This window comes from Oncorhynchus nerka, linkage group LG24, assembly GCF_034236695.1.
Source record: "Oncorhynchus nerka isolate Pitt River linkage group LG24, Oner_Uvic_2.0, whole genome shotgun sequence".
NCBI lineage: Eukaryota > Metazoa > Chordata > Actinopteri > Salmoniformes > Salmonidae > Oncorhynchus > Oncorhynchus nerka.
In genome coordinates this window covers 69,873,643-69,899,017 of record NC_088419.1, presented here as the reverse complement: position 1 = coordinate 69,899,017, position 25,375 = coordinate 69,873,643, and the positions used below count along the sequence as shown (strand labels likewise).

At 41.9% G+C, this 25,375-nt stretch overlaps 1 protein-coding gene across 4 annotated transcripts in view; it reads right to left on the bottom strand.

Annotated features, from left to right (window-relative positions):
• The window catches only part of LOC115108514 (E3 ubiquitin-protein ligase SH3RF1-like), a 76,029-nt gene extending 55,717 nt beyond the window's left edge, over positions 1 to 20,312 (bottom strand). For all 4 annotated transcript variants that reach the window (XM_029632935.2, XM_029632936.2, XM_029632938.2 and 1 more), the window contains exons 1-2: positions 20,043 to 20,312; positions 18,459 to 18,967 (exon numbers count right to left, since the gene is read on the bottom strand). In XM_029632935.2, the coding sequence (XP_029488795.1) occupies positions 18,459 to 18,833 (375 nt within the window). In that variant the 5' untranslated portion in view covers positions 18,834 to 18,967; positions 20,043 to 20,312. The remainder of the gene's footprint in view (positions 1 to 18,458; positions 18,968 to 20,042) is intronic.
• Positions 20,313 to 25,375: the final 5,063 nt, after the last annotated feature.

Genomic DNA, 25,375 nt, shown 5'->3' with positions numbered 1-25,375 from the left:
CAACCTGTACTATAGGCTATTTGTATGAACATGAATTAATAAATAACAAAAACACAGCTGTTTTCAAATACAATCTAGGCCTCTAACTGAAACTAGGCCTAATAAATAAAAAAACATGGCTGTCTACGAACACCAGGGCCAGCCTGTCATGGCTAGAAGGGATCCAAATGTTGTCAAATTAACGTCAGATTTTACTTTCGTAGCAGGTTAGGAGAACTAGGTTAAGGTTAGGAAAAGGGTTAGCTAAAATGCAAATAAATTCAACCTTTTACATTAATTTGACAAAAGCTGGATCCCTTCTAGCCATGACCAGGCAGGCCTGCCCGACTCCCCATTCCTTCTGCGATTCAGCACCACAGCAGTGGAAAGAGGACACACTAGGCAGCCACAAAAATGAAGAAAAAAAAACTGTAAAACTGCTGTTGGACAATCAAATTTGATATGTAAATAAACAAAATTCGTTAAGGCTGGATCATTGAAAGCTTATTTTACAGAGCTCCTGTGAAACGAGACCCGCACCATGCATGTACTGTATGAAAGCACAAAGCTCAAATTCTCCTTTTACAGTTCTACTGGATGATGTTAAATGGTATGTTTATTGTAATTTGAACTATCGTGGGGTCGTGACTCGGGTCATGTGTGATATACAGTGGGGCAAAAATGTATTTAGTCAGCCACCAATTGTGAAAGTTCTCCCACTTAAAAAGATGAGAGAGGCCTGTAATTTTCATCATAGGTACACTTCAACTATTGACAGACAAAATTAGTAAAAAAATCCAGAAAAATCACATTGTAGGATTTTTAATGAATTTATTTGCAAATTATGGTGGAAAATAAGTATTTGGTCACCTACAAACAAGCAAGATTTCTGGCTCTCACAGACCTGTAACTTCTTTAAGAGGCTCCTCTGTCCTCCACTCGTTACCTGTATTAATGGCACCTGTTTGAACTTGTTATCAGTATAAAATACCTGTCCACAACCTCAAACAGTCACACTCCAAACTCCACTATGGCCAAGACCAAAGAGCTGTCAAAGGACACCAGAAACAAAATTGTAGACCTGCACCAGGCTGGGAAGACTGGATCTGCAATAGGTAAGCAGCTTGGTTTGAAGAAATCAACTGTGGGAGCAATTATTAGGAAACGGAAGACATACAAGACCACTGATAATCTCCCCCGATCTGGGGCTCCATGCAAGATCTCACCCCGTGGGGTCAAAATGATCACAAGAACGGTGAGCAAAAATCCCAGAACCACACGGGGGGACCTAGTGAATGACCTGCAGAGAGCTGGGACCAAAGTAACAAAGCCTACCATCAGTAACACACTACGCCGCCAGGGACTCAAATCCTGCAGTGCCAGACGTGTCCCCCTGCTTAAGCCAGTGTATGTCCAGGCCCGTCTGAAGTTGGCTAGAGAGCATTTGGATGATCCAGAAGAAGATTGGGAGAATGTCATATGGTCAGATGAAACCAAAATAGAACTTTTTGGTAAAAACTCAACTCGTCGTGTTTGGAGGACAAAGAATGCTGAGTTGCATCCAAAGAACACCATACCTACTGTGAAGCATGGGGGTGGAAACATCATGCATTGGGGCTGTTTTTCTGCAAAGGGACCGTGTAAAGGAAAGAATGAATGGGGCCATGTATCGTGAGATTTTGAGTGAAAACCTCCTTCCATCAGCAAGGGCATTGAAGATGAAACGTGGCTGGGTCTTTCAGCATGACAATGATCCCAAACACACCGCCCGGGCAACGAAGGAGTGGCTTCGTAAGAAGCATTTCAAGGTCCTGGAGTCGCCCAGCAACAGCCCCAAAACATCACTGCGCTAGAGGAGATCTGCATGGAGGAATGGGCCAAAATACCAGCAACAGTGTGTGAAAACCTTGTGAAGACTTACAGAAAACGTTTGACCTCTGTTATATACCCTTTGTTGGCAATGACAAAGTATTGAGCTAAAATGTTGTTATTGACCAAATACTTATTTTCCACCATAATTTGCAAATAAATTCATTAAAAATCCTACAATGTGATTTTCTGGATTTCTTTTTCTCATTTTGTCTGTCATAGTTGAAGTGTATCTATGATGAAAATTACAGGCCTCTCTCATCTTTTTAAGTGGGAGAACTTGCACAATTGGTGGCTGACTAAATACTTTTTTGCCCCACTGTACGTGGCTTATTGATAACGGTTTCCTACTGTAGGCAGATGGCTGCCTAGTGATTTCAACATTGTAACTCTCCGATGTGAATAGTTAATTTTCCATTTCCAAGTCCCACTGAATAAGCGAGACTGAAATGCACCAATTGCCCATAACACAGATCATTACTCTAATGTATATCAATCGTTCCAAATCTTTATACTATACATGGCAAGCATATGTTGAGGACCGGGCTTAACGAACACAATTAATTTGCCTCTAATTGACTTGCGTTTACGGTGTACCCGTCGTGCCTGTTCAATGTGAGCCGCTGCTGTTCGGAAGTCATAACTTCCCAACTCTTGGAGCAGCTTCTGATGCGCAACAGCCTTCTTTGTCCTCAGGAAGGAGCGATCTTGAGTCTGTCTTAACTCTGTTTTAGAAAGAATCCCATCTCGACAGGCACACTGGAAACAGGAATAAACACAATCTTTGCCAATTTTGCCCAGCCTGGGTACAGTTAGCTGAAGACCCTTATGAGTAAAAAAAATAAAATAAATGGAAACACACACACACACACAAACAATACTGATTTCCAAGCAGCTTGGGGATTTATTGGCATATGAAGTATATTTGACTTTGAAGTTAGAGCACATTTCCTGGTATGTCAATCAATGAATAAAAAACATTATTTTGCAATGGATTTTTATTTTTGGACAATTTGGCCGGTAATTTTTTATTTTAAAAATCGGCCAAAAGCTGGCATTTACCGGCTAACGGAAACCCTGTCAAGGGTGTATACCAGTCTGAGTCACCAAAACAAACACACGGGATAAGTCTGAGTCACCAAAACAAGACACAGAACACTAAACATATCTCGTTAGCCCACCTGGGAGAATCGTGTGTGTGACATATTACTCAGGTGTGCCTAGGTTGATTCTCTCCGCCACCCTGACCAGAGTCAGAAAGAGTCGGCGCGTGTGTAAGAGAGCGAGAGCACGCTCGTGTGTGTGTGTGTGTGTGAGGCAGAGAAACCAACAACTACTAGAGCCCCCTCTCATTCCTCAACAGCTCTCCTCTTCTAATTCAAGCCAACTTCAATAATTAATCACACACTGTCAGGAGAGGCCCCAAGCATGGAAAGTAAGTGAGAACACTGGAGCTCTCTTTCACTGACTCCCTCATACCGAGTACGGACACACACACTTCATCTCTGTGGCTCTGTGGGAAACAGATGCGATATCAAATAATCATAGGACTGTAGACTGTAGTGGTATGTGCTGAGCAGCTGAGATATTGGAGTAGAACCAGTAGGAGCTGATCAAATGACTCAACTTATTGGCTGATAAAGAGCAACAGAGAGATCGTCTGGTTTCCTCTCACAGGGTTCCCAATGAGATTCCTTATCTCCATCCTCAGAGCACTGGGACACTGACTGGATGTGGCATCAACAACTATCACACAGGCCAAGGGTCAAAGCTCCACTGGGACCAGGATCAGACTGTTCCTATCAAGTCAAAACATACTATTGTGTGTTTGGTTTTACTATCCATGTGGGGACCAGAAGTCCTCACAAGGATAGTAAAAAAAAAGGCCTTTTGCCAGTCCCCACAAGTAAAAAGGCTACTTAAAGCTTAGGTGTTCGGGTTACAATTCGGATTAGAATTAGAGCCCAATCAATCTTTTTTGGGGTCCAATAGCAATTCTTTTGAGGACAAAACTTACCAATACATCTGCTGATATATTGTTTTAGTGGGGAAATGAAAGTCATAATTATCATAAATTGCCATCCAAAATAGCAATTGCACAATACCTATGCTTCAAAGGTAGATTTCACATTGTGACAATGACATGAGAAGTGTTCAGATAAGCATGTGATTCCATTTTTACATTCTATTTATTGAATATTGGTGGAATTATCAGCCAATACCGATATAGCGGTAAACTGATAATAAAGCGATAAACTGTTCACTGATAATAATCAGTGAACCGATAAATATCGGTTGGGATCTTGTTAGAATTAGGGTTAGTGAAAATAGAATATTGAATGGGAATCCTTTTTTTGGTCCCCACAAGGATAGAAATACAAACCTGTGTGTGTGACATGGTGCGGAGAAGAGACAGGTCAGAGGTTAAGAGAGTATTCTTGTATATGACATGTTTCCCTTCTACAGCGTCAACTTGAAACTCAGCGCTCCCACCAGATCTGACGGAAGAGCGAGCAAAAAGGGAGTGGGTAGAAGAAGTGTGGCTGTCTTCCTGCCTATCGATCCTTTTCAGAGGATGGACCATGCATCTGTATCAAAATCCTCAGAGGTGGGTGCGCACACACACACACCTCTTCCACAGTGGAAGTAATGGGCCAGAGGTCAAACTTAACTCCCACCAAACCATGAATCAGCCCTGGGGATAGGTAATGGACACTTAACATGCCAGCCAGCCAATGAGCCATGGTCAACCAATCACAGGCCACCAATCACAACACAGGGTCAGAGGTCAAGCGGGATAGGGATTATGATCAACCCAAGGCTGAATAACCAGATGCCCTGTGTGGTGTGTGCTTGAGACACTAACAAACTCATGAAGTAAGTATCTAAATCAGGAAGTCTCTGTGGTTGGACCACACACACACATAGCTACTCTACAGAGCTGGTTGTTGGAAGAGAGTGCTTTGTTGGTCATCACAGGTGTGAGTGTCTCAACGCTTGGGCTATAACGGTCTTGGAATTTGAGTTACCAGTAATTGGCCAGGCCAATGTACACGGTTACGAACATAACCATTTTGGAGGGGGGTGGGAGTCAAAAGCGGGGAGGTAACAATTCACTATTAGGCCATTCAAATAAAGACATGCCTACCTTGTCGCTTTTCTGCATATAATTTTTTTTCATACAGATCCTGTTTCTACACACAAAACCATTCAAACAAAGTCCGATGGGGAAAGGGGGTGGGGGCAAAAACTGGGCGGTAACAATTAATTAATTAATTCATTGGCTATTATTTATAAAAATGCATCAACAAATGAAGAAATGCCTGGTTGGAGAGGTTCTGTCACATTTTTGTACATTTCTACATTGTAGAATAATAGTTAAGACATCAAAACTATGAAATAACATACGGAATCATGATTTTTCTAATACTGTGAGGAATTAACATTTGAACGGATGTAAAAAATAAAATAAAAAGATGTATTTTACTTACTGTGTGAGGTGAAGAAAAGAACAGAACCCAGCTGGGCACTTTACAACATTTGACATTTGTGAGAACTAGGCCAAGTACTTTATGCATGCTCAGGTGCGCACACTCCATCAACATTAACAGGACAGAGAAACCAGACATGTTCATTGCTCACATGGAGCACCTACACGGTATGAAATAAACCAAAACTTGTTTCTCACAAGTGTAGCAGGTTTTGAACTCTGCAAACGTTTCCACTCCGAGAATGAGAAGGGTAAATTACTGTAATTAATACATGCATTAACAGAAATGTATATAACCAAAGGGATTAAGTGTAAAGTGCCCGTTTTACAAACAGTAGGCCACCACATGGGCAGGGTAGCCTACCACATGGGGTGGCAGGGTAGCCTAGTGGTTAGAGTGTTGGACTAGTAACCGGAAGGTTGCAAGTTCAAACCCCCGAGCTGAAAAGGTACAAATCTGTCGTTCTGCCCCTGAACAGGGGAATTTGTTCTTAACGGACTTGCCTAGTTAAATAAAGGTAAAAAAAAATGCATTGTGGGCTGAAACTGTATAGCCTAGGCTACTATTCTACTTTGTGGAAATAGGAAGGCGGCAATTTTTGGGTTCTCGCCCTAGGGTGGCATATCGGTTAGCACCGGGCCTGATAAGCATGGATTATTCTTTAAGATTTTTTAAAATTCTGTATCAAATTATACCATGCCAGGTTGGAGGATTGGCGCATTGTCCATTTGACACAGTATTAGAACAATATAGGCCTCAGAGCCAGAACAACCTTGTCGACTGCTGTTGAATAATTAATTAAGTCAGACACATCCAACATGTTTTAAATGAATACCGATTTACTTACTAGCAAGCAATGAAAATGTGCACTTTATAAAAGGAAGTCCACACAACATTTTTATTACTGAAGTGCTATGGACTATAGCTCTCTACATCCCCACACATCTAGCGATTAGCTGCTCGAGAATCAAAGGAATGTTAAAGGGGATGTAGAAAGTTTAATAGAAAGACTAAGTTAGAAAAATAGCTTATAATCATTAGTAAACACTCCCGCTATCAGGTAAAGTTTATCTACATGAAAATAAAGTTAATAAAAATCCATTCTAAAATAAATGTAGGCCTATTTCAACGGTTGACATTTATCTTATCTTCATCCAACTGTCAGTTACACGGTTATTCAACTAATGCTGCATCCCTAGTCAGGAGGGGGGTTGAGGTTGGCAAAAGCTGAGTTTAGGCCACCCAGAGTCTAGTCTTACACAGAATCAACATTCACACCACACCTTCACAGACAACAGAACACACACACTGACTGAATTGTGACAGATTACAGTCTATAAATTCCACAAGGTTGTTGTTGTAATGCAAATAAATATAAGTTTCACGCCTTACATTACATTCGATTATACCATGGCAGTGTTGAAAACTCGATTCTGATTGGCTAGAAGGACATGCTACAGAGTGCATTATTCTCCTGTAATGAGCGGTTCAATTCATGGCTATGAAGTTCATTCTTACATGTTCTATGTTTGAGCTCCTTTTGAAAGCAAAAGTAGAATTGAAATCATTGGCATTGTTGAATTCGATTTTCATAATAGCAAGCTACTGTATGAGGACTGGTGGTTTGGTTAGCTAAGCTAGCAAGTATGTTTGGTTACCAAGGCAACTACAGTAGCTTTCTAGTAAACTTGATAGCTACTTCAGTGGATGAACACATTTCTATCAGCAAATATAGCCTTGGTATAAGGTATAATTAACTCAGGGCTCTATGCATTCTCTGGAAACACCGCTAACGACGTTGAACACACCTACCAAGTCATGCATTATTTTCCATAGAACACAAAGCCCCTCGTTGATTATCCCTTACATACCTGATGAAAGTAAAGATGGCTGCCTCGCCCCCTCATGAATATGAGTCAGTCTGTCAGGACAGGAGGCAGAAGGTGCAGGTGACTCTGCCCTTAGGGCAACAGCTGCTAAGGCGCCTGCCTGGTTGCCTGTGTCTGCCTGGTTGCCTACCTCTCTGCCTGATTAATTCCGGATGATTCCCTTCTGCTGGATGCCTTTGATTCCTGCCTTCCTTTCTGCCTGCCGGGCTTATCGACACACTGCTAAAGCCTTAATGTACAGCCACCTCATATCAGAGCAAAACCCACAGTTCAAACAGCTTGTAAAGTTCACAACAAAGACGCAGAACACACAGACAGGAACAACACAAAAGCAGTGTGGACGAGACCAGACAGGCCCAGTGTTTAGAAGGAATACAGAAACCTGCGACTCCCTGTGGCATTCCATACACACACACACACACACACACCCTCAGATGTCTGAACACACACAGCTTTTCAGGTCTGTCTGAACACACACAGCTTCTAAGGTTTGTCTGGGGAGGCAGATAAAAAGATCAGACACACATTAACACCAACACACCGTTCTATCTGCGGAGATAGACTAATGGAGAAAAAACTGATTTAATTCACCTTACGTGTCTGAGGTGAAAACATTCTCAAAATCCCTAACCAACACACCCTCCTCACCAAGGGACCGATACTGCCTTATAAAGGAGGTAGTAACCATAGCTACACCTTAATCTTATGATTAAGTCTTTTGATCCACTCCCCTGGAATTATGTCAACCCCAGAGCAGGACATAGTCATTCCCATAGCATAACCAGCATGGGCAACACGTACACCCACACATCATGCCGTGACAACGAGCATACACACACACACAGCCAAAGTCTAGGCTAAGTGTTTGCTCGTGCCAGAATGTGAGCAGTGCTGTCTCACTAGACTGGTATTGATTGGCCAATCTCATTAACCTTTTCAGGCTACAGCCAGAAGGAAAGGGAGATAGGCACAGGCTCCAGCTAGATATGAGACCGAGAGATCAGATGGAGAGGGAGAAGCAGAGAGGAATACAGGGAGAGGCAGAAGAAGCCACTTAGCAGAAAGGATGGGCCCCTTAGAGACATGAAAGAAGAGATGGTGAGGGTTTCACAAAGACAGGCATTAGGTGGATGATAATAATACACTTAGCTCCCAGCTCCCTCTGGACTTCCATGGGAAACTCACAGGAGAGAAGAGAGTTAGAGTCGGGATAGGGTAAGGCAATGTGTGAAAGAACGAGAAGGGGGTAAATCCATTTCAATTAAATCACTTTTTGACAGCATCCCTTGTGATTTGAACAAAACCGTCAATACATACTTGCCCATGGAAGGTGATCAGAAAATTACTTTTTGGACCTGAATGCCAAAACATTCAGGAGATAGAGCTGCTCAAAGTTGACCCATTTTGCATATCATACCATGAGACAACCACCATCATCACTGTAAAAAACTAACTTTAACACTTTTGTTTACTACTATATGTGTTAAAAGCTAGATTATTTTAATTAAAAACTTTGCCATTTTTAAATCTAACATCAATTATCTAAAAATGCGTAAACTCCTTTTTTCATATTCACATATGATTGAGAGGGGTTTGGTTAAATGCAGAAGACACATTTCTGTTGAATGCATTCAGTTGTGCAACTGATTAGGTATCCCCATTCCCTGTTGTAGTTTAGGCTTGACAGTATATTTAAAACTGATATTCCCATTCAAGTCAACATTTTCTGATGTGTGGACCTCTAACCATCTTTACGGTACTATTTGAAAGTTGATGTTTCTATTTTATTCCCATTTTACTACATTTATCAGCCAAAACATGCTCTTGAGTACAGGGTGGGTTGCATGCTGTCTCTCAAACGATGGTGGGCACAATAAAAACACTTCAGATTATGTAAAATAGGGTCTAAACTACAACATACAGTACCAGTCAAAGTTTTAGAACACCTACTCATTCAAGGGTTTTTCTTTATTTTGACTATTTTCTACATTGTAGAATAATAGTTTAGACATCAAAACTATGAAATAACACATAACACATATAGTAAACAAAAGTGTTAAACAAATCTAAATATATTTAATTTGCGATTCTTCAAATAGCCACCATTTGCCTTGACAGCTCTGTACACTTTTGGCATTCTCTCAACCAGCTTCATGAGGTAGTCACCTGGAATGCATTTCAATTAATAGCCTTGTTAAGTGAATTTGTGGAATTTCTTTCCTTCTTAATGCATTTGAGCCAATTAGTTGTGTTGTGTTAACTTCTTATGCCTGCTGGAGCAGTATTGAGTAGCTTGGATGAAAGGTGCCCATATCAAACGGCCTGCTCCTCAGTCATAGTTGCTAATATTTCCATATTATTAGTAGTATTGGATAGAAAACACTGAAGTTTCTAAAACTGTTTTATGTCGGAGTATAACAGAACTCATATAGCAGGCAAAAATCTGAGAAATTCCATTTCCTGTTGTTTTTCTTTATCTGGAGGTGGCAGATTTTCAACCAAGGTCTCATTGAAATTACAGCGAGATATGGATGAGTTCACTTCCTACGCCTTCCACTAGATGTCAGCAGTCAATAGAACTTTGTCTGATGACTAATGTGAAGGGGGGGTCGATTGACACAGGAAACAGTCACCACACCCATGAGTGGACCATGCTTTCACCAGGTGCGTTCACAGGGGAAGGACCTGCGTTCCACCTGTCATCTGAAGTAATTCTAATTCTCCGGTTGGAACGTTATTCAAGATATATGTAAACAACATTCTAAATATTGATTCAGTACATCGTTTGACATGTTTCTACTGACTGTTACGGAACGTTTGGACATTTCGTCACGTTATAGTGGACGCGCTTTGTGACTTTGTAATTGTTTACCAAACGCACTAACCAAAGTAGCATTTTCGAACAAATCAAGATTTATTGTGGACCTGGGATTTCTAGGACTGCATTCTGATGAAGTTCATCAAAGGTAAGGAAACATTTATCATGTATTTTTTTTTTTTCTGTTGACTCCAACATGGAGGCTAATTTGGCTACTGTTCTGAGCGCCGTCTCAGATTATTGCATGGGTTGCTATTTCCGTAATTATTATTATTATTTTTTTTTTTAAATCTGACACAGCGGTTGCATCATTAACCTCTTCCTCCTACCCCCTACTTTTTCGAACATTCTGTTAAAAATCGCGCAACATACGGCCTCCCGGGTGGCGCAGTGGTTAAGGGCACTGTACTGCAGCGCCAGCTGTGCCATCAGAGTCCCTGGGTTCGCGCCCAGGGAGTCTGGAACGCAGGTCCTCCCGGCCGCAACCGGGAGGTCCGTGGGGCGACGCACAATTGGCCTAGCGTCGTCCGGGTTAGGGAGGGCTTGGTCGGTAGGGATATCCTTGTCTCATCGCGCACCAGCGACTCCTGTAGCGGGCCGGGCGCAGTGCGCGCTAACCAAGGTTGCCGGGTGCACGGTGTAGCCTCCGACACATTGGTGCGGCTGGCTTCCGGGTTGGATGCGCGCTGTGTTAAGAAGCAGTACGGCTGGTTGGGTTGTGTATCGGAGGACGCATGACATTCAACCTTCGTCTCTCCCGAGCCCGTACGGGAGTTGTAGCGATGAGACAAGATAGTAGCTACTACAATAATTGGAAACCATGAAAATTGGGGAGAAAAAGGGGTAAAAAAACATTTTGCGCAACATTTCAGCGCCCTGCTACTCATGCCAGGAATATAGTATATGCATATGATTAGTATGTGTGGATAGAAAACACTCAGACGTTTATAAAACTGGTTAAACCACGGCTGTGGCTTTAACAGAACGTGAGTTTCATCGAAAAGCGCAGGAAAACCTGATCACTGAAAATGGAAATAAATATCCTTGCGCTACTTCCAGGAATTGTTCAAAGTGAACCGAATTACATAAGACCGAGGTTTCAGCGCCTACAGCTTCCACACGTTGTCTAGAGTCTTGTCATTTGATTCAGCTTTGATTCTTGGTTGAACCGAATCAAGGGAACCACTTCCCTCCGGTCTCCGACTAGATATTTTGGTCGAGCTCTCTCCGGACATGTTTTTCCAGACGACAGCTAAAGATTTTACATCGCCTCCTGATGAATTGTATCGCTTATTAACGTGTACTAATACCTAAAGTTGCATTACAAAAGTATTTCGAAGTGTTTTGATAAAGTTTATCGTCGACTTTTTGAATTTTAAAAAATGACGTTACGTTATGAAACGCTATTTTTTTTCCGTTTATCACACAGTCTTCATAGATCGATATCTAGGCTATATATGGACCGATTTAATCGAAAAAAAGACCCAATAGTGATTATGGGACATCTAGGAGTGCCAACAAAGAAGATGGTCAAAGGTAATGAATGTTTTATATTTTATTTGTGCGGTTTGTGTAGCGACGACTATGCTAATTATTTTGTTTACGTCCCCTGCGGGTCTATTGGGGTGTTACATGCTATCAGATAATAGCTTCTCATGCTTTCGCCGAAAAGCATTTTAAAAATCTGACTTGTTGCCTGGATTCACAACGAGTGTAGCTTTAATTCACTACCCTGCATGTGTATTTTAATGAACGTTTGAGTTTTAACTAATACTATTAGCATTTAGCGTAGCGCATTTGCATTTCCAGAGCTCTAGATGGGACGCATGCGTCCCGAGTAGGAGCAAGAGGTTAAGGAGAGGTATATCTATAATTCCATGTGTATAACTTGTATTATCATCTACATTTATGAGTATTTCTGTTGAAACGATGTGGCTATGCAAAATCACTTGATGTTTTTGAACTTTTAAATAAATATGAACTTTATCAAACAAAACATGCATGTATTGTGTAATATGAAGTCCTATGAGTGTCATCTGATGAAGATAATTCAAGGTTAGTGATTCATTTTATCTTTATGCTTTTTGTGAATGCTATTTTGCTGAAAAATGGCTGTGCTTATTGTGGTTTGGTGGAGACCTAACATAATCGTTTGTAGTGCTTTCGCTGAAAAGCCTATTTGAAATCGGACACTTTGGTGGGATTAACAACGAGAATAGCTTTAAAATGATATAAGACACATGTATGTTTTAGTAATTGTAATTATGAGATTTCTGTGGTTAAATTTGGCGCCCTCTCTTTTCACTGGTAGTTGTCATATCGATCCCGATATCGGAATTGCAGCCATAACAAGTTAACTGACTTGCCTAGTTAAATAAAGGTATAAAAAAAAATTGGGGCAACATCTGCGCCCAAAAATACTGATTTCCGATTGTTATGAAAACTTGAAAATCGGCCCTAATTTAATCGGCCGACCTCTACTAGTGACACTGATTTATTTAGAATTCAAGGCAGTTAACTCGCATGGCTACCACAGCATTCTGCAGAGATAAGCCATGCCATATGGTTTGGGCTTAGTGGGACTATAATTTGTTTTTCAACAGGACAATAACCCAAAACACACCTCCAGGCTGTGTAAGAAGGGGAGAGATGGAGTGCTGCATCAGATGACTTGGCCTCCACAATCTCCCGACCTCAACCAAATTGAGATGGTTTGGGATGAGTCAGACCGCAAAGTAAAGGAAAACCATCAAACAAGTGCACAGCATGTGGGAACTCCTTCAAGACTGTTGGAAAAGCATTCCAGGTGAAGCTGGTTGAGAGAATGCCAAGTGTGTGCAAAGCTGTCATCAAGGCAAAGGGTGGCTATTTGAAGAATCTCAAATACAAAAATATATTTAGATTTGTTTAATACTTTTTTGGTTACTACATGATTTCATATGTACTATTTCATAGTGTCTTCATATGTGCTAATGTCTCCACTATTATTCTACAACGCAGAAAATAGTACAAATAAAGAAAAACCTTGAATGTGACGATATTCTAAAACTTTTAACTGGTAATGTAAATGAACAAATAATCTGAATGTACGTATTTTTTATTTTTAGATAAAATAGCAATATTATTTACTATTTAATATAAATTACTTTTTTTCACAGAAATTATTAAATAGCTTGAGAACCCTTTTTGTAAGCTTTTAAATGATATCAACCTCAAACATTTATCTATTCTTATGGTATAGTGGTGAATGAAATAATTGGTCAATTTTGAGCACCTTTATCTCTAGACTGTTTTGGCACTTCTACAATAGGCAAAAATGTATAGAAGGTTACATTCAAATCAAAAGCGGTGCTGTCAAAAAAGCTAATTTAACGGATTTACCCATAGGAGAAGAGAGAAAGGTATAGGGCCGGTTCAATCGTTCTCAGTGGAGAGCAGTAAAGTATGCATTTGCCAGTGTGTGGGCAGCGTGAGGGTGTAATGAGGGTGTTCCATCACACATGCCGAGGTCAGCCAGACAGCCAGCAGGAAACGCCGCCAACAACGTCGTCATCAAAGAGGGCCAACAGCGCGACTCATCGGCCTCAGACGCAGGGAGGAGCACTGGAATTTAATGAGACACTTTTACACCAGGACATAGCAGTAAACAACATTCCTCCTTTCTATAAAAATAAAAAAAACTCCAAAGACTGGAGGAAGAAAACAAGTACAAAACAAAGACGGAAAAAAACTACTTTACACAGAAATGCTAAGCTATTTCTAACAGGGAACAGGAAATTGGACTTGGAGCTACATCCAATAGGCAGCAGCTAAATTAATGAGTTTTCCTTTTGCTCCCTGTTCGTTTTGAAGTCATTTCATGGAGATATGCGGATCAGAAATAGAGAAAAGACAATAAACAGAGGGGGAGTTGTACTAAGGCCTCATTACTACAGGGGAAACAACAGCCTTATCCCCCCCGAGCTTCAGTTAAAAAGGATACTGCTGCATCTCTCCACTCAACACACACCACAGGAGATCCAGCTCACGACCTCACGCAGCCCTTCCCCGGTGTCGTTAATCAACATTTGCCATTGAGCAGGTTGTCAAATAACCTCCTCTACAGATGTACGTGCTAGGTTTCACACAAGGCTAGTGTCCCATCAAAAGTGTACCTGTGACAATGACACCAGCTGTAGAACAATTCCAGATCTATTAGAGAGAGCCATGTTCCAATTGCACTTATTGTTTCTACTAGTCTGTTGTCAGTTTGAAGAAACCTGGTCAATCATCCACACATATAGCAATCTATTGCTGACAAAAGGACTAATCATCACATAGCCTCAGCTATTCAGTTTTAAAAATAGCCTAACCTTTATTTTGAATCATTTCTAAGACTAAAATATAAATGAAAGCCATCCAGGGGAACCACTCTCTCTCCCCATCGTGTGCCTTCTCTGTGTTAATGAGCATGTTCTTTTCATCCGACCCTGCTGGTTGCGACCCCACACCGCCACGACCTCTGAACCCTGACCCACACTTACAATGGATTTTGCCCACATCACACGATAAAGACTTCTATTTCATTAAACGTATGGGAAGATGGAAAACTACGGTTGTTCTAGAATGAATCAACATAAAACCAGGAGGACAAAATATCCCAGTAATCTGAGAGACAGAGCTAACCTCCAGTCACACAGCTTTTCACTGAGGCTACCTACCCTGCTCCTTTATTCCACATCAAAGACACGCTAGGGCCACGGTGTCACAACTGTGACTTCTGTTACACTGTGACAAGGCAGGGCCAGCGGATGGAGGGACCCTTTTCCATAGCATTCTTTCATAAACTTCTGTTTGCCACTAGCAGCATCCCTACCCCCCAAACACACAACTCTCCCTGAGACGCTCCTGATGCCTGTGTCAGTCAGATCAGAGGAAAGCAGAAACAAAACCCTGTTGTGCATCTGTCTGCCAGGCTCCACCCCCCCATCCATCCATTCTTCGGCCCAGATAAGAATTGGAGGGAGAGACAGGGTTGGACAGGAGAACCGATCTGAAGGGGCCAGTTCAAAGACTGAGGGACACATAACAACAACAGAAGGCGAGACTGAGGACAATAGGAGAGATTGAGCGAGGGAGTTTGTGTGGTGTGGTAGATGACTGAGTCCAATAAGAGGAGAGCCAAGCAGGGGCAGCGAGGCAAAGGGTCCCCAAGGTCCAGCACTCTTGGACGCACTGTGCGGGCAGGCAGGGAGGGATCAGACCGGGCTAGTACCCAGCCAACCAACGCTTTGATCTTGGCCTTTCATGTTGTGACATATTCCACCTGAATTACCCTCCCATTCATCTCTCTCTCTGTATGGTAAGATGCCCTGGGAGGGACTGCAGAAGACTTCACAAGGACACAACATGCTTTTGCACGGATATGCTGGGAAATTAAGCTGAATGTGCTTTGAAGACATTTGGCGTACACTCACAAAAACAGTGGTTTTGAATGTCACCCAGCGTGTATTGGTGTGGTGTGTGTGCGCTCTAGGCAGGGGCTTAAGGCGTCCGCATGCTTCCAAGACTAAACCATTGAGAAGAGTTTGTGCATATACTATGACAACATTGTGACATTTTGATAGTTTTGGACTTTGTGAGGGTTTTTTGGGATGTTGGGGCACACCAAAACATGTCTTGAGGCAAGCCAAAGTTGGTAGGTGAAGTCTACGCCCCTTCCTTGGTGATTGGTCAACAGCAGGGATTCTTTTGTCACGTCTTTGTGGTCATTCAACGAGAGACTACTCGTTTTCATGCACATTTTTATATTGAGGAATACTGCACCAAACATGTTAGGTAGATGTAAAATTCCGCGACCTAAGATCTCTGCTAAAACGTCAAAATTATTGACAGATTCAAACTATTTTGAGGATGTGTATACTGGCCACGGCATCTCAAAATGGACAAACAGTACTATTGCCGCTTATTTCTCATAAGGCATTTTATGCGAGCCCGCTCATTCGGTTCACCTAGACGATTTTGGATAGCTGCCAGCTGAACTGAAGCATGCTGATGCCTTTAGGCTAATAGCTCAGGGCATTGAGAGTTTCATCTCCTTACTGAGGGGATCATATAACAGAATGAGAATAAAAAACCTCAAAAGGACCAAATAATGGAGCGGTAACAAGTGTGACCAGCTCTTATCTCCAACAAACAGGCTTTTCTGAATAGAAGGAAATTCCAACGCACCCACACCCCTTTGAAATGAGCAGACTTCTGATGTACTGCTACAGTAAATGAGGTTCAACCAGCATTAGGGAGTTTCTCCAACAGAAAACATGATCTCTGTACCTGCATAGTTAAAACGGATACAGTAACACAGTATTCCACTGACTCTACATACAACCTGGACATCCTTCCATCTATCCAGCTCCTTCCTTGAAGTTCTTGAATGAGGGACAATACACCAAACAACTTGTTGTCAAGACCTAAATACTAAATGAAGCTAGCCCATATCACACCTAAACATTACTGCATGTAACAGACAATCTAATCTTATGTTATATCACTGGTAGGCTATTTCATAAGATATTTCATAAGAGAGAATGCCATGCAAGTAAGCATTGTACTTAACATTTTCCTAGATTATTCAAATTAAAAAGAACGCTTGTATTTGTTTGCGGGTGAGAACGAGCAGACGACATGCTATTGAGAGAGCAAAAATCTAAACAAGCACTGCCTTGAGCAGCAGGTAGCCTAGCAGTTTGGTCAGTAACCGAAGGGTCGCTGGTACAAATCCCCAAACAGATTAGGTGACAAATCTGACGATGTGTCCTTGAGCAAGGTACTTAACCATAATTGCACCTCAAGTATCAAAGTTAGGACCGAGAGACTGAAAAACAGCTTCTATCTCAAGGCCATCCAACTGCTAAACAGCCATCACTAGCACATTAGGGGCAGCTGCCTATAGACATAGATTAGGAAACACTGGCCACTTTTAGAAAAGGATCCCTAGCCACTTTAATAATGTTCCGTATCTAGCATTACTCATCTCATATGTATTAACTGTACTCCACACTATTCTATGGCATCTTAGTCACTTTCAAAATTGTGGTTACATATTGCATCACCCATTTCATATGTATATACTGTATTCTATACTACACCACTGACCGTTAAACACAGAGAGCTAATAGGATTCTTAAACTTACCTCTGGCTCTGCATCATCACTGATCTCTCTGTGCTGCACAGCAACTGTCAGTCCTAACAAACACCTACAGCCTGTCTCACCTTCAATCCAAAACGATCACTACAACAGGTACCTGGCACAACAACGTTCCATTCTATTTCATGGGTCAACATCAGTTCAAAAATCTCTTAATATTAACCTCATGACACTATTGTACTCAGAGGCCAGGAGGATGGAATCATTTGTTGGCTCAACTGTCATCTGCTCAGTAGTTCCAGTTGTATTCCGCACTGGGCTGTTAGTGTTCCTACAGCTGGCTAGCTGACTATGATAATAGCTAATGTGGGTCAACGATTAGAGCCAGTAACACAACATGCTGCTACACTGAACAACAATATAAACCCAACGTGTAAAGTGTTGGTCCAATGTTTCATGAGCTGAAATAAATGATGACAGAAATGTTTCATATGAACAAAAAGCTTAAAAGGTTGTGCACAAATTTGTTTACATCCCTGTTAGTTAGTGAGCATTTCTCCTTTGCCAAGATAATCCATCCACCTGACAGGTGTAGCATGTAAAGATGTTGATTAAACAGTATGATCATTACACAGATCCAACTTTTGCTGGGGACAATAAAAGGCCACTAAAATGTGCAGTTTTGTCTCAACACAATGCCACAGAAGTCTCAAGTTGGGGGAGCGTGCAATTGGCATGCTGACTGCAGGAATGTCCACAGGAGCTGTTGCCAGATAATTTAATGTTAATTTCTCTACCATAAGCCGCCTCCAATGTCATTTTAGAGAATTTGGAAGTGCGTTCAACTGGCCTCAACTGCAGACCACGTGTATGGCATTGCGTGGGTGAGCAGTTTGCTGATGTCAACATTGTGAAAAGAGTGCCCCATGGTGGCGGTGGGGTTATGGTTTTGGGCAGGCATAATCTACAGTCTGCCGCCATCACCTCATGTTTCAGGATGATCATTTTTAAGGTATCCGTCTGTAACCAAGAGATGCATATTTGTATTCCCAGTCATGTGAAATCCATAGATTGAGGGCTAATGAATTTGATTGACTGGTTTCCTTATATGAACTAACTCAGTAAAATCTTTGAAAGTGTAGCATGTTGCATTTATATTTTCATTCAGTATATTTAATCCCTGCAGATTTGCTTTGTTTTGTTTCCGAACTGGCTCGAACCATGGGAAACCACATACTTGCTCATTCATCCATATTTATCGACCCCCTGAAAGAGGACTACTTACCCTCACTGGGGTGGTCTTAGCCTGGGCTCTCTGGGGCTGTGCTCCTGGAACTCCTGAGTCTCTGGGCCCGTTGCCCTGCACCCTGACGCCGGCTGTGCCATTGGCGCAGACTCCAGCTACGGGGCCCACCCGGCGGGGCCTCTGTTTGATGCCGTCCAGCAGCCGCACCAGGAGGATGTTACTGGGCAGCTCGTCCACAGCACACTCCACCAGCGTGCGACACTCTGGGCAGCGCAGCTCTCCCCGGGAGCCCAGAATGCTCTGGAGGCAGCGCCTGCAGAAGGTATGCTGGCAAGGGAGGACCTTGGCAGTGGCATCCAGCCGCTCCAAACACACTGGGCACTCCAGCAAGTCCAACAGCACCGACTCGTCCATTCTTTGTCTCCACCTCTGAGATTTGCTTCTACTTCAGTGGGAAGAGCATGGTGGTGGGGGTTGTGTATAGGAAACCGTGTCCGTGCTGTCACGTCACTCCCATGCCGCAGCTATGGCCATAGTGCCTGCATCAGCTGTAATATGGGGGTAAATTAGTTTGTTGTCATCCACATATAAAAATATGAATTGGCAATAGTTTGAGTCCTGCATATAAAACAAGAAGGTATTGCGCTATTTACTGCTAGTATAAAATGTGGAATGTAACAAAGTTCAAGACCCTTACATTCCAAAGTTCTCTGTCATCCTGCCAGTCACACCCAAAGGTAAAAGGGAACATAACATGCCAGGCTGCACGTCCTATTCTACAATATTACCGATATGCTCTCTCTCATTGTCCCATTTATACCTGTCAATCGTAACTGATCAAATCGTTTTGCAACTAGAGCATTTGCCATTTGTTGACTACAGACGCAAAATAATCCCAAATTAATATTTAATATATTCAATTCCCTACGGACTCAAATCACAAGTGTAGCCTATTATTAGATTAAAGAGCATTATAGAAACCCTGGCGAGAGATGGACACATTCAAGCAGTGGGATTACATGCACTACAACCGCGTTACACTCAATACCGGTGTGTGCATTTTTCACTGTGTCCAGAACGAACGGAGAGGATCTCCGTGACAATTTCATAAGGGATCCTCATAATCCCTGACTGTAGTAAATTAGTTATATTTCTTACAAATGTATCTTACAAGTATTGCGAAACAATACGACCACTTCGTAGAGCGCAAGATTTGGGAGCAGAGCTCTGAAAGAGGATACATGCAGAATAGTAAATCTTTCGCAAAAAAACAAAACATTCTACAAATCTGAAAAACATCCAGTGGTCTTGCGTAACTTTGCTACAATGTCCAAGTATGAAAAACAATTAGACACATTACAGCCACAACTAATCTCGGTCATAAGAAAAAAGTTATGTCCTGCATGATTATGTTGATAACCGAGATTAGCTTGTTGGCTAGCTAGCTTGTTGATGGAACAGTGTGTCAAAAGTTCGCTGTGAGTAACGTTTCTAGTTATTAGTGTGTAAACCAATGTAACTGACTCAACAATTAAAATGCCATTGAATGACCTACCATTAGTTTGTGTATTATATGTTTGATGTTAGAAAACAATCGTCATTGAAAACACAAATCTTAGCTACCTCAAAGACGGGCCTCCTCTTCCACCCCTCCTCTCCGAACAATTTCTCTCTCCGACTTGGAAGCAAGCAAGGAATGAGCGACTTTGGAAAGAGCCTATTTGGCGGGTAATATAGTTTTCACAGTTTATTCTGCTTCACAGAGAAAATCATCTTTACCACGCTCTTGTATTCTGCACTTTCCGAAACAGCCCGAGAGAGCATGTAAACTGGCAAATTCACGGTTTGGGAAAGACCGACGGAGAAACGAACTCCAGCTGCCGTATCAGAACGCCATGATGAACTAGATTGATTCTATGGAACACGCCCAAGATACTTCAACGAGGCGGGAGGGCGTGTAGATATGTGTCAACCATAGGTTGGTGTCAACTCAACAGTCAACATGTAAACATTTCACGCACACTCAAAATATGTTTCACTACTCCGTGAGTTAGTATTTTTACATTCATAAAATAATTTAACGAAATAAATGCTGTTGATAATTCATCTTGATTACTGTCAAGTAGTAGGCTACTGTATATGAAACCACTCGCCCAGGCATTCCCAAACTTTTTGAGTTCGAGGGCGCCTTTTGTAATAGCAAATTCATCAGGGACCCCCTCAAAATCAGAACACAACTCCGACTTTAGTGTGCGATAAAAATGGCATACAAGGAGTTTACTATGACTTCTGCATTGGATGGCAGGGACTAACCAGGTATCTGGCCCTGGGAAAGAACATTTTAAAGCCCCCCTCTTCGCATTGGAGAGAAAATGTTGCCGTTTTAAGCTAATTCCTTGCAACTCTATACATTTTGCCATGGGGCAGAGATACATTTGTACCTTTTTAAAGCTTTATGAAACTCTACACATTTCCCATTGGGCAGATAGACAATTTTGCAGTTTGAAAAGGAAAGGGGAAACCTAGTCAGTTGTACAACTGAATGCATTCAACTGAAATGTGTCTTCCGCATTTAACCCAACCCCTCTGAGCTTAAATTATGTTGAAAACAACATTTTAGGGAATACAAGGCCCTGTTATACATCTAAGGGTATATTGTAAATATAATATGAATATTACATTGTATTGTATTGCACCCTCCAATCCACAGACCCCTTTGCCACATTTGTTTAATCTGTTGTTGCTATCAATATTTATATATTTAAAAAATGAAATGTAAAAAAAATATAAAACATTGAAATGTATAAAAATAATAACAGAAAAACAATTGAGATCTGGCCGCAGACACCCTGCAGTACTTCTGCAGACGCCAATTTTCGGAAACCACTGCCCTAGCGCAAACCTTTCCTTGGTATAATGTTAGGTTGTTATTAACGCCCGCAGCAATAATAAGCCATAGAAGCCTACGGTAGAAGTAGTGAAACCTTACCATGGAAGATAATCATGTATTTTAGGAACAAAAAATTACCAACATCTCACAAAAACAGTATATTTTTATTTCGCTCTCAAAACATCCACTAAATCCACTGTATTTTGCTTTATGTCCCTTCAATACTTTTTTCCACATGACTGCTCAAAGGTTAGATTTGTGTCAGCTTGCAGAAAGTATGTGCACATAGTGCAAGTGTGACGCAAGAATGATATCATGGCATTTTGGTTCTTTATCTTTATCTATCATCACTCAACCCCTTATCTTCCTCCATTCCATCACCACGACCCTGCCCTCCATTCCATCACCACCCTGCCCTCCATTCCATCACCACGACCCTGCCCTCCATTCCATCACCACAACCCTGCCCTCCATTCCATCACCATGACCCTGTCCTCCATTCCATCACCATGACCCTGTCCTCCATTCCATCACCATGACCCTGTCCTCCATTCCATCACCATGACCATGTCCTCCATTCCATCACCATGACCCTGTCCTCCATTCCATCACCATGACCCTGTCCTCCATTCCATCACCATGACCCTGCCCTCCATTCCATCACCATGACCCTGTCCTCCATTCCATCACCATGACCCTGTCCTCCATTCCATCACCATGACCCTGCCCTCCATTCCATCACCATGACCCTGTCCTCCATTCCATCACCATGACCCTGTCCTCCATTCCATCACCATGACCCTGTCCTCCATTCCATCACCATGACCCTGCCCTCCATTCCATCACCATGACCCTGTCCTCCATTCCATCACCATGACCCTGCCCTCCATTCCATCACCATGACCCTGTCCTCCATTCCATCACCATGACCCTGTCCTCCATTCCATCACCATGACCCTGCCCTCCATTCCATCACCATGACCCTGTCCTCCATTCCAAGGTCAGCTAAATCAAATCAACCCCTAAGCTTAAAGCATCTGCTAATGGCATGAATTATAATTATCATTATTATTATTATTAGCCTGTAATAAAGGGATCAATTGCTGCTTTTTCTGTTCTCCCTACGTCACTGTAATGTTTATATAAATGTCCCATGTGGATATTATAAGGATGTGCAGCAGGCTGCCATAGAGAAGATTATGCTAAGCATTCTGAGCAACACAGACACTGGGATAGACCTCTTTCCCATCACTGACCCCACACCTCTTCCACTGAGAATCAGAGCAACACTTCATTTACACCTCTATTTGTCTGTAGTAAACAGCATCTCTCCATGTGTTTGTCTCCAGCAAACAGTGTGTGTGTGTGTGTGTGTGTGTGTGTGTGTGTGTGTGTGTGTGTGTGTGTGTGTGTGTGTGCGTGCGTGCGTGAGAGAGAGAGAGAGAGAGAGAGAGAGATAAAGAAAAAAGAAAGAAAGAAAGAAAGAAAGAAAGAAAGAAAGAAAGAAAGAGATTGAACCCTTTCAGAGGGTGTTGCTCTTATTACTAGAATTTATCAGGGCTGGCCATTTCCCCCATTAGTCACATAACCTGAGCAGCATCAGCGGAAGGGAGAGAGGCAAAGGAAAACAATAAAAAGTGTGATTTATATTGATCTGACTTTGTTTGAGGACACTGCATACTGAGAGAGGGATGAGAGGGGGAAGACAGGGAGAAGGAAAGAGCAATAAAAGCAAAAGATTTATATGGAGTTGGCCCTCTTCTGTCACTAGTGATCACATAGGAGCTGGCAGGAGCTCTCAGGTCATATTTCATCACCGTGGAGACAGAGACAGTGCTCCACCCCCCGGGTGAGTGAAAGCCTAGGACTATAACCCCCGCCCTCCTTTCCTGCATAATCCCCCCTGTCCCGCCCTCCACTCATATTTTACCCTTCCAGTCCGTGTGACGTCTGACTGAGCCTCAGGTATGTAATATTTGCAGCAGTAGAAAGCAGCATGAGTGATTCACAGACATTGAGAGGTAATGGTCACTCAGAATGACCCAATCTGAAGACAGAAAGAAACGAGTCCACATCCATGTTATTGGTAATAAACAAGACTGATACACATCACACACACACACACACACACACACACACACACACACACACACACACACACACACACACACACACACACACACACACACACACACACACACACACACACACACACACACACATCCCCCCTCACCTCACACACACACTCTAATGTGCAAGGTCTTACACACACACGATGGAGGTGACAGCTGTGTTATTGCCTAGAAGCAGGAGAGAGGAAAGAGAAGCGAGACAGGACAAGACATATGCTCCATTTTTCCCTAGAGGGAGAAAACCTGACAGCCATGACAGCCATGATAAAGCATTCAACAATCAGCCTCATGTACAGTAAACGGTAAACTAGTTCTGAAGACAAATATGGACACAAAAAATGTATATATAAAATGTATATCATATAGTGATTAAGGGATGTATTATTCATCATTAGTGGTGAAAAATAAAAACATTTCAAAGGATTGTGGCAGAGTAGCAATCACATTACACATTATGACATAAATAATCAACTTTTGCAAGAGAACTACACAAAAAATTGTTTTTAATGAATGAGTAGCTGAGTCATTAATTTGGGGAAATGTTCTTTGTCTGAGAAGAACATCTATCAAACTCTATCCTTAATTCAATAGTGCACTTATTTATTCAGTTTCAACACAGAGGTAATTTCCTAGAGAAATTGCAATTGTACATTACACTAATACTGCCACCCAGCAAGACTGCTTGACAAGACTTTATAAAATATTTGCCACGTAGGTCTGTATTGATGAATTGAAACTAGAGCAGAGGTTAATTCAAATGTAGCACAAAAATTCATTGAACATCTGTTGGGTTTAACTCAAAATATCCAACATTAATCTATTGAGAAAAGGCCACTTTTAAAGAATTCTCCACGTGTATTCCCCTGATAAAACATTCTAACTTAATACTACATCCTGGGGCAAAAACTTTCAAATTAGATTTGGGACCAGAGCTGAATGTCAATGAATGTTGAATGTATGTGTGAACATGTACAGTGTTGCGAAAAAGTATCTAATTTTCTCTACTTTTGCATATTTTTGATACTGAATCTTCAACCGAAACCTAATATTAGATTTTATTTTATTTATTTCACCTTTATTTAACCAGGTAGGCAAGTTGAGAACAAGTTCTCATTTACAATAGCTTTCTGGCCAAGATGAAGCAAAGCAGTTCGACACATACAACGACACAGAGTTACACATGGAGTAAAACAAACATACAGTCAATAATACAGTATAAACAAGTCTATATACAATGTGAGCAAATGAGGTGAGAAGGGAGGTAAAGGCAAAAAAGGCCATGGTGGCAAAGTAAATACAATATAGCACAATAAAACACTGGAATGGTAGTTTTGCAGTGGAAAAATGTGCAAAGTAGAAATACAAATAATGGGGTGTAAAGGAGCAAAATAAATAAATAAATACAGTAGGGAAAGAGGTAGTTGTTTGGGCTAAATTATAGGTGGGCTATGTACAGGTGCAGTAATCTGTGAGCTGCTCTGACAGCTGGTGCTTAAAGCTTAAAGAGATAAGTGTTTCCAGTTTCAGAGATTTTTGTAGTTTGTTCCAGTCATTGGCAGCAGAGAACTGGAAGGAGAGGCGGCCAAAGAAAGAATTGGTTTTGGGGGTGACCAGAGAGATATACCTGCTGGAGCGCGTGCTACGGGTGGGTAATGCTATGGTGACCAGTGAGCTGAGATAAGGGGGGACTTTACCTAGCAGGGTCTTGTAGATGACATGGAGCCAGTGGGTTTGGCGACGAGTATGAAGCGAGGGCCAGCCAATGAGAGTGTACAGGTCGCAATGGTGGGTAGTATATGGGGCTTTGGTGACAAAATGGATGGCACTGTGATAGACTGCATCCAATTTGTTAAGTAGGGTATTGGAGGCTATTTTGTAAATTACATCGCCGAAGTCGAGGATTGGTAGGATGGTCAGTTTTACAACGGTATGTT